Source organism: Pelophylax lessonae (assembly GCF_965119305.1).
Source record: "Pelophylax lessonae genome assembly, chromosome: 7".
Classification (NCBI taxonomy): domain Eukaryota; kingdom Metazoa; phylum Chordata; class Amphibia; order Anura; family Ranidae; genus Pelophylax; species Pelophylax lessonae.
In genome coordinates this window covers 27580253-27598210 of record NC_138774.1, presented here as the reverse complement: position 1 = coordinate 27598210, position 17958 = coordinate 27580253, and the positions used below count along the sequence as shown (strand labels likewise).

Sequence of the window (17958 nt, the reverse complement as noted above, 5' to 3'; positions counted from 1 at the left end):
CCCCTTAAATTAACGGGCGCTATATTTGGTCAGAGTCCCCCTTTAAATGGTGTGGTCAGAGTCCCCCCTTTAAATGGTGTGGTCAGAGTCCCCCCTTTAAATGGTGTGGTCAGAGTCCCCCCTTTAAATGGTGTGGTCAGAGTCCCCCCTTTAAATGGTGTGGTCAGAGTCCCCCCTTTAAATGGTGTGGTCAGAGTCCCCCCTTTAAATGGTGTGGTCAGAGTCCCCCCTTTAAATGGTGTGGTCAGAGTCCCCCCTTTAAATGGTGTGGTCAGAGTCCCCCCTTTAAATGGTGTGGTCAGAGTCCCCCCTTTAAATGGTGTGGTCAGAGTCCCCCCTTTAAATGGTGTGGTCAGAGTCCCCCCTTTAAATGGTGTGGTCAGAGTCCCCCCTTTAAATGGTGTGGTCAGAGTCCCCCCTTTAAATGGTGTGGTCAGAGTCCCCCCTTTAAATGGTGTGGTCAGAGTCCCCCCTTTAAATGGTGTGGTCAGAGTCCCCCCCCTTTAAATGGTGTGGTCAGAGTCCCCCCCCCTTTAAATGGTGTGGTCAGAGTCCCCCCCCTTTAAATGGTGTGGTCAGAGTCCCCCCCCTTTAAATGGTGTGGTCAGAGTCCCCCCCCTTTAAATGGTGTGGTCAGAGTCCCCCCCCTTTAAATGGTGTGGTCAGAGTCCCCCCCCTTTAAATGGTGTGGTCAGAGTCCCCCCCCTTTAAATGGTGTGGTCAGAGTCCCCCCCCTTTAAATGGTGTGGTCAGAGTCCCCCCCCTTTAAATGGTGTGGTCAGAGTCCCCCCCCTTTAAATGGTGTGGTCAGAGTCCCCCCCCCTTTAAATGGTGTGGTCAGAGTCCCCCCCCTTTAAATGGTGTGGTCAGAGTCCCCCCCCCTTTAAATGGTGTGGTCAGAGTCCCCCCCCTTTAAATGGTGTGGTCAGAGTCCCCCCCCTTTAAATGGTGTGGTCAGAGTCCCCCCCCTTTAAATGGTGTGGTCAGAGTCCCCCCCCTTTAAATGGTGTGGTCAGAGTCCCCCCCCTTTAAATGGTGTGGTCAGAGTCCCCCCCCTTTAAATGGTGTGGTCAGAGTCCCCCCCCTTTAAATGGTGTGGTCAGAGTCCCCCCCCTTTAAATGGTGTGGTCAGAGTCCCCCCCCTTTAAATGGTGTGGTCAGAGTCCCCCCCCTTTAAATGGTGTGGTCAGAGTCCCCCCCCTTTAAATGGTGTGGTCAGAGTCCCCCCCCTTTAAATGGTGTGGTCAGAGTCCCCCCCCTTTAAATGGTGTGGTCAGAGTCCCCCCCCTTTAAATGGTGTGGTCAGAGTCCCCCCCCTTTAAATGGTGTGGTCAGAGTCCCCCCCCTTTAAATGGTGTGGTCAGAGTCCCCCCCCTTTAAATGGTGTGGTCAGAGTCCCCCCCCTTTAAATGGTGTGGTCAGAGTCCCCCCCCTTTAAATGGTGTGGTCAGAGTCCCCCCCCTTTAAATGGTGTGGTCAGAGTCCCCCCCCTTTAAATGGTGTGGTCAGAGTCCCCCCCCTTTAAATGGTGTGGTCAGAGTCCCCCCCCTTTAAATGGTGTGGTCAGAGTCCCCCCCCTTTAAATGGTGTGGTCAGAGTCCCCCCCCTTTAAATGGTGTGGTCAGAGTCCCCCCCCTTTAAATGGTGTGGTCAGAGTCCCCCCCCTTTAAATGGTGTGGTCAGAGTCCCCCCCCTTTAAATGGTGTGGTCAGAGTCCCCCCCCTTTAAATGGTGTGGTCAGAGTCCCCCCCCTTTAAATGGTGTGGTCAGAGTCCCCCCCCTTTAAATGGTGTGGTCAGAGTCCCCCCCCTTTAAATGGTGTGGTCAGAGTCCCCCCCCTTTAAATGGTGTGGTCAGAGTCCCCCCCCTTTAAATGGTGTGGTCAGAGTCCCCCCCCTTTAAATGGTGTGGTCAGAGTCCCCCCCCTTTAAATGGTGTGGTCAGAGTCCCCCCCCTTTAAATGGTGTGGTCAGAGTCCCCCCCCTTTAAATGGTGTGGTCAGAGTCCCCCCCCTTTAAATGGTGTGGTCAGAGTCCCCCCCCTTTAAATGGTGTGGTCAGAGTCCCTTTTTTATGTGCCCCGATAGATGTGCAGAGACTTCGCCCCGCCCTACGTCAGTCTGTTAGGGCAGGACTTCCCAAACTGGGTCGCGACGCGACAGTAGAAGTTATCTGCTCAGCATGGTGTACACAGAGCCTACGTGTGCTGCTGAGCAGATAACTTCTACTGTCTGGTAGGTGGGAGTGGTTTATGCAAATTATCCACAGAACTGCAGAGCTGATCACATGCTGAAGTGCCATGCTGTATTTCTTTTCTAAAAAAATAAATAAATAATATATAATTGTGCAGAATGAAATGTAAAGTCTTTAATATATATATATGTGCATTATGAAGTACATTGAATACAACATTTAAATGGCTTTTATTATTCATGACAGAATTCATCACCGTAAAGTGAAAAGGCAGTTGTGGGCTGGCAGGAGTGACTGCCAGTGAGCCACTCAGATGCGGGTTGTGACCCACAGTTTGGGAAGTTCTGCCGTAACAGACTGAAGCAGGGCAAAGTCCCCCAACGGCTGTCCATGGGGCACATGCGCAGTAGTGCAATCCCACGGACACAGGGACTGGACGCAGAGACATTTGCATTTTATAATTCTAGATTGTAAATATGTGCATTTAATGTGTCCTCCACCCTTCTTTTTTTCTTTTCTTTTTTTCATGACAAGAAGCTGCTACAGTGTGTCTCCATCTAGTATTAGAGGTCAGCAGTCCCATCTGTGGTATTTCCCATTGTTTCCTCCCCCCAGCACTATTAAAGTTTTTTTATGTAGGGAGATAACTGTAGGGACAGAGGAACAGGGCCAGCACAGACAATGCATTCCAGTGCCGAAGGGACATATTGCACAATTCCAATATGCTATTAGTGGGTCGCTCAATCCACCAATTTGTGTGGATGGTGAAATCTATTGTATTTGTGTGTTTTCCATGCAGCCCACTGGTTGAATGGGGGTGAGGGAACAAAAACTAAAGGTGGCCAGAAGATGGTTTGAATCCCGGCTGGTTCAGCATGGATCTATGGGCAGGCTGATTGTACCCAAGGTGATTTTTCCCTGACCGTACCAGCATGGTGGTGATGTGAACTTTGTCAACAAGAGGGCCTTCTAACATTTTACCACTCCTGCTAAAATGATGATCAGTCTCTACTGGTTGGGGATGTCCGCTCTTCAGACTGATTCTCAAATGACCAGCAAATGGTAAACCGCTTGAAAGATTTGCATATGCATTGACCAAATATCTAAAAAAGCGTCTACATTCCCTTCCTTTCACAGAACAGCATTATGTTGATGAACGCTGTAGAGATGCTCTTTACAGATTAAAATTATCACTAGTGTATTTTCTTACTGTAAAGAACAGACACTGAGTGAGTAAACAATGTCTACAGTGTAATCATTATCTTAACGGCCTGGTAGGGTTGCCAAAAAGAGGTTACACCCAAACAAGCTGTCTTTCATGATAAACGGGTCAAGCCAGGCACTTTAAGACCAAAGACCTTAATCGTTACTCCAGCAAGAATTTGGGTTATGTTCTAGACTTCTAACATTCAAATGGAGTTTTCAGTTATGCTTTCATCTTCAGAATAAAATATCAGCCCTAATTAAAAATGTGGCGGGCTGAGTTTTGAAAAATGACTGACCTACCAGTATGCTCCAAAATTACTGTGTGAACCTATCTTAACCAAAATCTTGATCTAGTCTTGATAGACCTGCAATGCCTACAATCCTTTGAGTCCTAGCACAAACTTTTGAATTTGGAGCTCAGCTGGAGGAGAATTTTAGGGACCAGACATCCTTGAATTTTTAAATGCATTACCCTTGCTCTAGAGCCTGCCCAGTGTGTAGGGAAAGGGCTCTTGGAAGATGTAGTTCTGGGGATGTGCCTTCACTAATCGAAAATGACCTTATCTGCCGCTGCTAGAATTTTTAACAAGTTGTGTAACCTCACAAGGAAGTAACAAAGTTATTTTTCACTAGAGGAATAAGGATGCTTTTGGGACACATGTAATGTACTGTGTGGTTTATATTCTTAATCCCATGGATTTTTTTCAGCGGGGAAATGCAGTTCCGTAACCTCCAGTCTGAATGTATGCAATGGCAAGGGGTGCTGGGGTGAGCTGGAGGGTCTATTGATGCTGGCTACTGGGGATCTATTGTTGCTGGGGTGAATCTATATTGTTTCTGGTGGGCATTTTGTTGTGGGTGGGGCTTTTTTTACAGTGGAGGATTTATTGTTGCTTGGGGGAACTATTGTTGCTGGAGGGCTATTGTTGTTGGGGATAGGGAGTCTATTGTTGCAGGGTAGGATTTATTGGGGGGGGGGGGACGCGATTGTTGCAGGGTAGGATTTATTGGGGGGGGGTGGTTGTTGCAGGTTAGGCTTTATTGTTGCTGGGGGGGCTATTGTTGTTGGGTTATAGGGAGTCTATTGTTGCAGGGGAGGATTTATGGGGGGGGGGTGATTGTTGCAGGGGAGGATTTATTGGGGGGGTGATTGTTGCAGGGGGGGGGTGATTGTTGCAGGGGAGGATTTATTGGGGGGGGGGCGATTGTTGCAGGGGAGGATTTATTGGGGGGGGGCGATTGTTGCAGGGGAGGATTTATTGGGGGGGGGCGATTGTTGCAGGGGAGGATTTATTGGGGGGGGGGGGCGATTGTTGCAGGGGAGGATTTATTGGGGGGGGGGGGCGATTGTTGCAGGGGAGGATTTATTGGGGGGGGGGGCGATTGTTGCAGGGGAGGATTTATTGGGGGGGATAGGGAGTCTATTGTTGCAGGGGAGGATTTATTGTTGCTGGGGGGCCAGAGGCGTAACTAGAACATTCAGGGCCCTGATGCAAGAAACCATGAAGGGCCCCCCAGACCCCTGGCCGGGGCCCTTCCCTTCAAGCCCGGGGCTCTTCCCACTAATCCTGGGGCTCTTTACTCTCGTTGCATGGCTTTTTATTATGGTCCCGCAGCAGGATCCTTTCACAAGTTCTGCAGTGGGCCCCCTTCCTGCAATATTGGGGCCTCCCCACAGTGGTGCAATGCCAGGGCCCGGTCGCAAGTGTGACCTTTGAGATCCTGGAAGTTCACCCACTGGTTTGCTACCGGGCCCCCTGGAGCATGGGGCCCGGTAGCAATTGCAACCCCTGTAGTTACGCCCCTGTGGGGGGCTATTGTTATTGCAGGGGATCTATTTTACTGTTTTTCTAGTTATCAAGAAATTTCATACAAATTACCTAGAACCACAACATGATACTTGGTTCTGTATTCTCTAAAAGGGGGGTACTGGGAGGTGGGCAGAGGGTAGAACCAAAGGACAGCGCTCGGAGGTGGGGTAGGTAGTGGAGACAAGGGGCGACTCCGAAGACCTACACCTATTCTCTGAGGGAAAAAAATGCCTGCTTAATCCTATAGTTTACTTTGCATATTGATGGGTCACCTTTTTTGCTTTTGAGTATAGTAACAAAGCTCAGATGTGCAGGTGTCAAACAGAATTGTCAAAGTACATTTTGATCTGTAGCCAACATATTTTTTTTATTTTTTCCCCCAGAATTCTAATCTGAGCAAGGAAAAGGCTACACGATGGAGGTGTCGGAATACAGTCCACAACGCCACTCCCTGCTGGATGCCATCCACAGGTTCAACACTGCCACGACCATCATGGATGAAACTATCATGGTTCCCAGCATGCTCCAGGACATAACCCCTGCCAAGGAGGAAAATGGAGACAACATGAATTCCAAAGATGTAGAAAACCGGAACCTGTACGACTCTTACGTTCTCCTGAAATCTCTAAGGCATGATATGAAGTGGGGGATTCACTCAGAAAACCAAATTGTGGCAAAACGCTGCCCTGACACAGAGGACGCTCCAGAGGAAGAGACGGGAGACCTGGTGGACCAGTTTCAGCACCATTTAAGGGGACTCCTGTCTGTCCTGACAAAGCTGACCAAAAAGGCCAATCTTTTGACCAACTGCTATAAGAAGGAAGTGGAGATTGGAAATTTGACCAATGGCCCCTACTCGAAGAGCATCTACTACTAAAGAACAAAATGGCCATGTGTATTTCAGGGAGATGGGTTTTTCTTTTTTTATAGCGTGACTGTGTGTTTAATCAGTTGAAATTGAATCTACTTTAAGCTGTATGCACAGCTGCTACTTCAGCAAAAGGGGTCCAAAAAAAAAAATTCCCAGTGCAAACCTCTTCTGGACAAGGCCTAGAGCATATGGTTCTGACTGGATGGCATCCATTGGGATTCAGCAGACTATTGTAGCTTGTAGATGTACAAATCAGACTTGAATAGGTTTCTGGTAAACCGGTTTTCTTGCTTGATCTTTCCAGCCTGCAAGAAGGGTTCTGGCAGTATGTAGTTCAGCGACTTTGTACACTGTCTTCCCCCATTGAGGTGTGTCCTAGCTGTGCGTATTCTCTCCTCTCCTGCTTTTTTTCCTTGCACAGATTGGCAAGTGGAAACCCTGCCTGTTGGTCAATGCAAGATATGCGTCGTGTATTTTGTTACTAGACTAAAAGTGATAAAACTGTAAAGTTTAAGCTGTTGTGTGGTGGGGTTTTTTTTCTTTTTAATAAAAAAAAAAAAGAAAATCTTGAAACCTAAAACCTCTGGGTAAAGTCATGCATGCAATGCCAAATACCCCACTGCTTTATATATGCTGTATGTATAGCCCAAACTAGAGAATAGTAAAGGTAATTTACTATGCAAGATAAAAAAAAAAAAAAAAAAAAAACTGTGGGCAGTGCCCCCCTAAATCCTTTTCCTAAATCCCCTCCAATCCAGCAATTGTTCACAATAGCCTTTGCTGTATGGGTACTCCCCCTCAATGGCTGGGAGCCCACTGCTGTCAATCACAACCAGTAAACCGCAGGGGGTGGGGCTGAGCCGCAGCTCTGTGCAGTGCCAGGACAAGGTCATCTAGAGCAGTGGTCCTCAACTCCGGTCCTCAGGGCCCACTAACAGGCCAGATTTTAAGTATTACCTTGGGGAGATGCAGACTAGAGTAATGCAATCACTGAGCAGCAAATGATATCACCTGGTATGTATTTCAGTTATCTTGCAAACCTGGCCTGTTAGTGGGCCCTGTAGGCCAGGGTTGGGGACCAGGGATCTAGAGCAAAGCCCCCCCCCCCCCCCCCTGCACTAACCTGCATAACTCCCACCTTCTCCCTAGTACAAATCCACAACACCAATTTTTTTTTTTTTTTTTCCCCCCTACCAGCATATTCTGAACTTGGAACAAATACTTCACCCATCCTTCCCTCAACACAGATCCACTCCACCCCCCCCCCCCCCCCCCAAAAAAAATCACTCCTAGCACATCTCCCCAAATTTCCCCTCCTAGAACAATTCTTACCCCCTGCTGCCCACTCCTTGCCCTGGCTCTCTTATGGATGCATAGAGCAGTGGTTCGGTAGATAGCATGTAAGTGACTTTCTCTGAGGGGGGACTGCTCAAGTGGGGAGGAGTGGCGGCAGGAGATCCGAAAAGAGTAGCGGAACTGCTCTGTGCAAAATCACTGCAAGTATAACACGTTAAAGCTTTGTATGGGTTTTTTTTTTTGTACCGATTGCCTGCCGATCGTATACTGTACATGTTTGGCTGCTTGTCTGTGCAGGATCATTTACTGGTACATGATCCTGCATTTCCAGGTCTGAGACGCGCACAGCAGGAGCAATCGGGGGGGGTCTGGTGGACTGTCTGCTGGGACCTGCCGATCGTTCAGGACACAAGCAGAGCAAGGCAGATTGCTGTTCTGTCAGTAGGGAAGGTAGTGATCTGTGTTTCTGCAAAGCAGGGACACGGATCTCTGCATTATCATAGTACAAGCACCTCCCACCCCACATAGTAACAAGCGCAATTAACCCTTTGCTCAGGAAGGGTTTAACATCACGGGCAATCAGTGTCATTAGTAAAGTAACAGTGAGGTGTGTGGTTTGGTTTTTTTTTTTGGGGGGGGGGGGGGGGGGGAGATTTGGGTACAGTGTCACATGACTTTGCAATGGTCAGTTAAAATTACCGTAGTGCTGTATCACAAAAATGGCCTGGTCATGAATGGGGCAGGGGCGTAACTACAGGGGTTGCAATCGCTACCGGGCCCCATGCTCCAGGGGGCCCGGTAGCAAACCAGTGGGTGAACTTCTAGGATCTCAAAGGTCACACTTGTGACCGGGCCCTGGCATTTCACCACTGTGGGGAGGCCCCAAGATTGCAGGAAGGGGGCCCACTGCAGAACTTGTGAAAGGATCCTGATGCGGGACCATAATAAAAGGCCATGCAATGAGATTAAAGAGCCCCAGGATTAGTGGGAAGGGCCCCGGCCAGGGGTCTGGGGGGCCCTTCATGGTTTCTTGCATCGGGGCCCTGAAGGTTCTAGTTACGCCTCTGGAATGGGGTAAACCTTCCAGAGCTCATGTGGGTAAATTGAAGGTCCTTAGATGTCAAAACTACCCTTGCTGTGGGGCTGCTCCTGCCAGGGTAAATGCTTGATTTTTGTGTAAGGCGCCATTGGAAAGCGGTTTACTCACCTCTCGCTTCTTCTGCTGCCTTTGCTTCTTGGGTGGTGCCTCTATCTTGTCTATAATACGGGACTGCTGGTCCTGATTGGTTCATGTTGGAGTGATTGCGGGTGGCAAAGATGGAATGCCAGAGAGAAGCAGCTTCAGGGACTGGCTATATGGCAAGGAGTAAGCCTGGAAGAGCAAGGGCTGAGGTAAGCAAAAAGGAATTTATTGCACCCTTGGCAAGTGTTAAACCCCTGCAGTGCAGAGGAATCCTTGGTGTAAGGGCACTCTTGACCTTCCCCAGGCTTTAGCTTTAAAACGCCGGTCTATTGCAAACTTTCTGGAAGACTTCTCCACTCCTGTTCCTGGACATCTCATGAAAATAAAGCCTCGTACACACGCGTTGAAAATCAGCAGGGAATTTTCGTCCGACGACCGATCTTTGCCAATTTTCGGCTTGTTTGTATGATGCTTCCGACAACCGACTCCGACTTTTCAGTCGGAAAAAAAAAATCTGGTGTGCATGCTATAAAATTTTTGTCCGCCGTCAAAACGCGTCCGATTTTCCGTCAGTCAGTACAGATTTCGACAGGGGAAAAATCTAATGAGCAAGACTGGGCATGCTCAGAGAAGAAAGAACACAAAGAAAGCAATCCAACACATGACATCACTTCTGAAGTAGATTTTTGTAGTGCGGGAAAATTTGTGTGCAGTCTAGGCACATTCCAACCAACAGACACCACTCTGGACAAAAGACGGACGATCGGTCGGCCGATAATCGTTGCGTGTGTACTAGGCTTTAGCCTGGCTGTAGGAGATGTAATCACACACAAGCTGATTTTGCACATGTAATTTGGGTATGCCCTGTCATAGCTCATTACTGGAAGGGATCTTCTGTCAGTCTTATTATTGCCTGTTCCATGTACTCTTAGAATATGCCTCTTGGGTATTCTGGAGGAGGAACAGTGGCAGAGGTATCATAGTCTTACTAAAAGAAATGCTGTTTCTGGCTAGGAAAGTCATTGCACTCAACCAGGGGCATAACTACAGGGGTTGTAATTGCAACCAGGCCCCATGCTCCTGGGGGCCTGTGCGGCTCCCCTGTACACTGGGGGGGGGGGGGGGGGGGGCGGGCAGCATGTAGAGAAATCATTGTTGCTTTGGGTCATTGTCATGCTGGAAGACCCATCCTCAGTGTTCTGGCTGAGGGAAGAAGGTTCTCATCCAAGATTTTGCAAAACATGGCCCCGACCATTGGCCCTGCAATGTGGCAAAGTCGGACTGTAGCTTTTTTTTGCAGAGAAACATCCCCAAAGTATAAAGTTTCCACCTACTTCCTTGGCTCTAGGGATGGTGTTCTAGGGTCATAGTCAGCATTTTTACATAATTTACATTAACTCCCAACACCTAATCCTAACCTTAACGCTAACCCCTTAACCTAACAAAAAAAAAAGTTTAGGGTATAGGGTTGGGACTAGGTGTTGGGGGATAATACATGTAAAATACAACTTATTAACCCTATTTGAATTTTGTCTATTTTACATTTAACTCCCAACACCTAGTCCTCACCTAAGGGTCCTTTCACACGGCCGCTCCGCTTGTCCGCAAATCATCCTATTTTTTTGCGGACATAATGTAAGTCAAAGGCATTGCTGAATACCATCCGCTGACATCTGATTTGCCTCCTTTCAGTTCTGTTCCGTTTTTTGGAACGGAACAGAACCCTATTTTTTTCATCCGTTCAAAAAACGGAAAGGAAGGAAAATCGGATGTCAGCGGTGTCATCCGCTGACATCCGCAATGCCATAGACTTACATTAGGGCCGCATATCATCTGCAAACGGATGGGGTGATATGCGGACACACGGAGCGGATGACACAAATGTCATCCGCTCCGTGAAAAAAAAAGCACCAGAGCGGAGAAGAAATCCGGAGCAGCCGTGTGAAAGAAGCCTAAGGGCTCTTTCACACGGTCCGCCTCCGTAGGTGGATCCGTGTTGCTCAGCGGGGATCGATCCGCGATCCCCGCTGAGCCGGCAGATGACAGCTCCGTCTCCGCTTGCAGTGCGGAGAGGGAGGTGTCTCAGCCCCCGCTGCCCTCTATGGGGGATTGGATGAGAGCGGACCGCCTGTCCGCTCTCATCAGATCAGATCCGATCCGATTACTGAACGGATGGAAAAATAGGGTTTCCATCCGTCCAGATTTCACGCACAGGATCGGATGCGGATGGCAGGTGTCTCCGCTGACATCCGCTGCCCCATAGAGCTGCATGGAGGATCCGATCAGATCTGCCTAAAAAACTGACAGGCGGATCTGATTGGATCGCCCGTGTGAAAGAGCCCTATCGCTAACCGGTTACCCTAACCAAACAAAAAAAACATTATTTTTGTTGGGTTAAGGGGTTAGGATTATTTATTTCTGTTAAGGTATAATACACAAAAATAATCACAAATACTCTGTAGTAATAATAAATTAAGAGCTAACCCATAATAATGTATTTTGTATGTTTTGTACATTTATTATTCCATTTTTGGCATTTATTGACACCTTCCAGTCCTCCTACAAGTAGTCTCCTGCTTGCAAAAGGAATTTTATATGCATATTTTCAGCATACGTTTACCAGTATAATGTATGGCATTCTTTTCTACAGTGCCTTGCAAAAGTTTTCACCCCTCTTGACTTTTTACCTATTTTGTTACATTTCAGCCTTAAAGCGGAGTTCCACCTAAAACCAAAAAAAAAATACATAAAAATACATAAAAATACCCCCGGGACAGTCAGGGCTAGTACATTCCATAATGGATAGCCTCTGAACTGTCCCGGGTTGCACTTACCTGTAAGAAGAAATAATTACCTTGAAAATGTCTTCTCCAGCGCTGCCATCTCAGGTGTGGGCAGCTGAAGCCAGCGCATCCTCTTCTGCGTCCTCTTCCGTCTTCTTCGGTCCCAGGATGCACTGCACCGGCCCCACCGTCACTTCCGGTGCCGCAGCGTCATCCCTGCACAGCTTCTGGGCATGCCCAGAAGCTGTTTAGCAAATATGACAGCGCCTGCACCGGAACTGACGTCGGGGCCGGTGCAGGCGCATTGATTCCTGGGAGCGATGACGTTCAGCTCCCAGGAATCATTGCAAGCCAGGAAGTGACGACTTGCCGTGCCTGCCGAGGGGAGGAAGAGGAAGTAAGGTGAGTATATTTTCTTCTAAACAAGGTAAGTTAAAAAAAAAAAAATTTGCGATTATCCATTTGTTTTGCAGGTGACCCGGAGCAAGAAGATGGATGGAACTTTCGATTAAGGGTGGAACTCAGCTTTAAGTTCAATGTTTTGTTAATATGAATTTTATGTGATGACAATAGTCTAAAGCCCCGTACACACGTGTCGATAAGTGGCTGTGAATTTCCGACCAATGCCCGATCTGCCGATTTTCGGCTTGTTAGTATGATGCTTCTGACAAATGACTCTGACTTTTTGGCCGAAAAAAAAAATCTGGTGTTCAGGCTATAAAATTTTTGTTGGCTGTCAACACAACGGTCGATTTTCCGTCAGTACAGATTTCGGCAGACAAAAATCTGATGAGCAAGACTGGGCATGCTCAGAGAAGAAAAAACACACGGAAAGTCAACCATCACATGACATCACTTCTGAAGTAGATTTTTGTTGGCCGAGAAAATTCGTGTGCAGTCTAGAGCACATTCCAACCAACAAAACACCACTCTGGACAAAAGTTGTACGATCGGTCGGCCGATAATCGTTGCGTGTGTACGAGGCATAAGTTGGTGAAGTGAAATGAGAAAAATATACATAAAACTATTTTTTTTAAAACTAGAAAACAGAAAATTGGCATGTGCGTATGTATTCACCCCCTTGGTAATGAAGCCTATAAAAAGCTCTGGTGCAGCCAATTACCTTCAGAAATCACATAATTAGTGAAATGATGTCCACCTGCGTGCAATCTACGTGTCGCATGATCTGTCATTACATATACACACCTTTTTTTTTTTTTTTTTGAAAGGCCCCAGAGGCTGCAACACCGAAGCAAGAGGCACCACTAACCAAACACTGCCATGAAGACCAAGGAACTCTCCGAACAAGTAAGGGACAATGTTGTTAATTACAAGTCAGGGTTAGTTTAAAAAAAAAAAAAAAAATCTTTTGATGATCCTCAGGAGCACCATCAAATCTATCATAACTAAATGGAAAGAACATGGCACAACAGCAAACCTGCCAAGTGACGGCCACCCACCAAAACTCATGGACCGGGCAAGGAGGACATTAATCAGAGAGGCAGCACAGAGACCTAAGGTAACCCTGGAGGAGCTACAGAGTTCCACAGCAGAGAATGGAGTATCTGTACATAGGAGGACAATAAGCCGTATGCTCCATAGAGTTGGGCTTTATTGCAGAGAGACCAGAAGAAAGCCATTACTTTCAGCAAAATGGCACATTTTGAGTTTGCGACAAGGCATGTGGGAGGCTCCAAAAATGTATGGAGGAAGGTGCTCTGGTCTGATGAGAATGAAAATTTAACTTCTCGGCCATCAAAGAAAACGCTATATCTGGGGCAAACCCAACACATCACATCACCCAAAGAACACCGTCCCCACTGTGAAACATGGTGGTGGCAGCATCATGCTGTGGGGATGTTTTTCAGCAGCTGGGACTGGGAAACTGGTCAGGGTTTAGGGAAAGATGTATGGTGCTAAATACAGGGATATTCTTGAGCAAAACCTGTACCACTCTGTGCGGGATTTGAGGCTAGGATGGAGGTTCACCTTCCAGAAGGACAATGACCCCAAACACACTTCTAAAGCAACACTTGAGTGGTTTAAGGGGAAACATGTAAATGTGTTGGAATGGCCTAGTCAAAACCGAGACCTCAATCCAATAGAAAATCTGTGGTCAGACTTAAAGATTGCTGTTTACAAGTGCTAACTATCCAACCTGAAGGAGCTGGAGCAGTTTTGTAAGGAGAAATGGGCAAAAATCCCAGTGGTAAGATGTGGCAATCTCATAGAGACTTAAGGCCTGTACACACGTGCAGATTGTCGGCCGAAAAGATTCGGCCGATTGTCGGCTTGTTAGTATGATGCTTCCGACAGCCGACAGCGCACTTTCGGCCGAACAGAATCTGTCGTGCAAGCATTAAAATTTTTGTATGCCGACACCAGAACGGCCGATTGTTCGCCAGTCAGTACAGATTTTGGCCGACAGACAGCAGATTTGCAAGACTGGGCATGTTCAGAAAAGAAAAAACACAGGGAAAGTTAACCATCACATGACATCACTTCTGCAGTCGGCTGTTGTTGGCCAACAAAATTCGTGTGCAGTCTTTTGCACTTTTCAGCGGACACGACAGCCCGGGGACTAAAGACGGCTGATCGTTCGGCCGACGATCGGTACGTGTGTACGGGGCTTTATCCAAAGCTGTGATTTCTGCAAAAGGTGGCTCTACAAAGTATTGACTTTAGGGGGGGTGAATAGTTATGCACATTGATTTTTTTTTTCTGTTATTTTGTCCTATTTGTTGTTTTGTTTGGTTCACAATAAAAAAAAAAAAAAAAAAAATCTTCGAAGTTGTGGGCATGTTCTGTAAATTAAATGATGCAAATCCTCAAACAATCCATGTTCATTCCAGATTGTGAGGCAACAAAACACGAAAAATGCCAAGGGGGGCGGTGAATACTTTTGCAAGGCACTCTATTTTCCAATAAATGTCTTATGATATTGTACTAGGTCGGTGCGTCTTTCTCTTGTTTTTCTATGTTTCTAGTCCATGTGGATACCCATCGTCCTGAGAAGGCAGCAAGAGTCTAGATGCCAGCAACACAGCCTTCCCTATAACGCAGCACCTGAGCGGAGGAGATTTTACTTGTTTTTAGGTGCTGATCTGTGTCAGAGATTTGTGATTACGGGTACTAAGATTTGCATGACTGGTCATCTTTGCGCCGGCTGGACTTTGAATGGTTATAGTGGGATGATGCCTGGAGCTACAGCTTTCATCCCGGTATTACTTCTTTTTTTTTTTTTTTTTTTGAGCCAACGGTTGGCTTTCTTGTCATAAAAGAAAGAGTTTGGGATCCAGATTGGGCAATTACAAAAAAACGAATTGAATCCTTAGGTAAGATCATCATCTTGATGAGATCGATCCGTCCCAAGAGATTCAAAGGAAGGCCAGCCCAGGAAGAGCGCTGCGCCCGTAAAGCCGAGAACAAGGGAAGAAGGTTTTTATTGAAATAATTGGACAACTGTCTAGTCACCTGAATCCACCCAACACAAGGGAGAAGGACACACCAACGCAACCGCACTCTCATCAAGGGAAAAAAGAAGCGACTTGGACCAATTGATCTTCACCTCCTTAGCGGTAATCCCGAGTGTAGCTCGGGGGTTCATTTTCAGTACCAAAAGTGGTAACCCCCGAGCCACACTCGGGATTCCAGCTAGATGCAGCAGCATGGCTCTCTTCTGAGCAGGTGCAGTCACTCCTGTGGCTATAACATAGAGCTGAAATCCCTTCTTCCACTTGTCCCAGCGCTGTGAGAGACTAGTGTGGTCTCCAGACACATCAAACGGTCCGATAGCCGGTAAATCCAGAAAGCTAGCCATCCTCGTCGCCAAAATGTAGTGTATTAACACAGACAAGCTGTACAGGTTGCTTCTTTATTCACTGCACATCAGCATGCAACTAAACTTCAGCCACACCCAGCTCCCAGACATATACATAATTGTAACATTTTGCAGACAGCAACTTAACCCGTTGCTTACCATACTACACCCAGAATCACACTCCCCTTCCCTGTGCTCCCCCGCCGTCCCTCCCTCCCCCCCTCCCCCGCCATTTTAACCACTTGCCGACCAGTCATGTTGACTGTACTGCGGCAAAGTGGCTCGTTATCGTCTGGCGACGTAGACCTACGTCACCGGACATTCCCCTCTCTCGACGGCGCGCGCGCACCGCCGGAGGCTCGCTCCCGCTGTATTCAGTTACAGCGGGAGTTGGGCCAGGGGAGGAGCGGCGGTGATCACCGCCGCTCTTCCCCGATCGTCGGGGATCGAGTGAGGAGATCCGTCCGCTTGTGTAAATAAAGCGGGCGGATCTCCTAAGTGACAGGCAGGGTCAGATTGCAGGGTTCAGCATAGCTGAGCCTGCGATCTGTCCCTGTGTCACTCAGTCACCTCCCCCCACACACGTCAGTAAGCACCAGGCATACATTAACCCCTCCCTCTCCAATAAAAATTAACCCCTTCCCTGCCAGTGTCATTTTTACAGTAACAGTGCATATTTATAGCACTGATTACTGTAGTAATGTCACTGGTACTCCCAAAAGTGTCAAAAATGTCAGTCAAGGGTCCGATCTGTCCGCCGCAATGTCGTAGTCCCGCAAAAAAATCGTAGATCACCGCCATTACTCGTTAAAAAAAAAAAAACACCACAAATGACAAATCTTTCCCTTAGTTCGTAAACGCAATAAGTTCTGCGCAAACCAATCAAAATACGCTTATTGCGGTATTTTTGGTAAAAAAAAAAATGTAGCAGAAAACAAATTGGCCTAAAATGATAAAAAATTTAGATTTTTACATTTTTTTTTGGGGGGGGATTTCATATAAAAAAATGTGAAAAATATTGTTATTTTTTCAAAATTGTCGCTCTTTTTTCTGTTTATAGCGCAAAAAGTATAAAATCGCACAGGTGATCAAATACCACCAAAAGAAAGCTCCATTTGTGGGGGAAAAAGGACATACATTTAATTTGGGTACAGCATTGCACGACTGTAATTGTCCGTTAAAGAGGTTGTAAACCCTCTTGTATAACTTTTACCTATAGGTAAGCCTATATTAAGGCTTACCTATAGGTGCTATAAATATCTCCCAAACTTGCACCGTTTAGGAGATATTTACAGCGCAAACTGCCGATGACGTCATCGGCGCAGGCGCTCTGAGGGAATGGCCACCCGTGCCGTTCCTTCAGAGCTCAGTGCCGTGAACGGCGGCTCCCGCGCGCATGCGCGGGAGTGATGTAATCGTGCCTCCGGCCAATCAGATGGCCGGAGGACGCGAACCCAGAAGCGGGACGGCAGGACATGTCTCCGTCCTGTCGCTGAGGTGGCGGCACGGCGGGGGCTTCGTTTTAAGGTAAGTACTACATAATGAGCTAGTATGCGATGCATACTAGCTCATTATGCCTTTCTCTTTACAGGGCTTTTTTTTTCTCTGATTTTTTTTTTTTGGACTTTACTTCCTCTTTAAAATAACGCAGTGCCGAATCGCAAAATATGGCCTGGTCAGGAATGGGGTAAAACCTTCCGGTCATAAAGCGGTTAAAAATACGCTCATTGAGAATTTTTTTGTCAAAGACATGTAGCTAAATACATTTTGGCCTAAATATATGACAACAATTGAATATATTGGATATTTTTTAACTGTCAAAGTAGAAAAATATTGTTATTTTTTTCAAAATTGTCGCTCTTTTTTTGTTTATAGCACAAAAAATAAAAATCGCACAGGTTATCAAATACCACCAAAAGAAAGCTCTGTTTGTGGGAAAAAAAGGACGTAAATTTCGTTTGGGTTTGGCGTTGCATGACTGCGCAATTGTCAGTTAAAGTCGCACAGTGCCGAATCGCAAAAAAGGGCCTGGACGTAAGACAGCAAAATCCTCCGTTGGTAAAGTGGTTAAAATCTCACCTACCCCTGCGATCCCCCGCCATCCTCCCCCCCGCCGTCCTCCAGCCATCCTCCCGCTCTGTGCTCGGCACCTGTCTTCCGGTTCCCTTCCCTGCGAGCGTTGTGACGCAGGGGGGGTGGAACCGGCGGCAATTTCAAAAATGTAAATACACCAAATGAGATGATACAAAGCTGTGATCCTAATGGATTACACTGTATCATCCCATTTCACCATAGGATTTCACCTGGTGACTTTTCCAGTGCCCTGCCTGTGCTTTTCCAGTTCTTTGTGCCTGGAAAATTGAGAACGACCATGGCGTCCAAAAAGCGTTCTTTTTGTGCAAAAGCAATTTTAGACGAACTGGAAAATAGCGACAGCGAAACGGAGTTACTTGAAGAACTGAGCGATAGAGATTCATGGGAAAATTCGTCATCAGCGATGATTCTGATGTCTCTTTCTGGCACATCGCTCCGTTGGAAATTCTGAGGAATCATTTGATATTCTTCCCAAATTCCACAAGCGATGTGCCAGAAAGAAACATCAGAATCGTCGCTGTCGTCACTTTCCGTACCGGATGACCAATTTTCCCACCAATCGCTATCACTCAGTTCTTCAAGTAACTCAGTTTCGCTGTCGCTGTTTTCCAGTTTGTCTAAAAGCGCTTTTGTGCAAAAAGAATGCTTTTTGGACGCCATGGTCGTTCTTAATTTTCCAGGCACAAAGCACTGGAAAAGCAC

At 47.0% G+C, this 17958-nt stretch overlaps 1 protein-coding gene across 1 annotated transcript in view; it reads left to right on the top strand.

The window, feature by feature from the left end:
- LOC309560840 (mid1-interacting protein 1-B-like) overlaps positions 1 to 6243 on the top strand; it is a 38034-nt gene extending 31791 nt beyond the window's left edge. Inside the window, exon 2 of the mRNA XM_082264525.1 lies at positions 5593 to 6243. Within this exon, the coding sequence (XP_082120651.1) occupies positions 5625 to 6086 (462 nt within the window). The 5' untranslated portion in view covers positions 5593 to 5624 and the 3' untranslated portion in view covers positions 6087 to 6243. The remainder of the gene's footprint in view (positions 1 to 5592) is intronic.
- The last annotated feature ends 11715 nt before the right edge of the window (positions 6244 to 17958 follow it).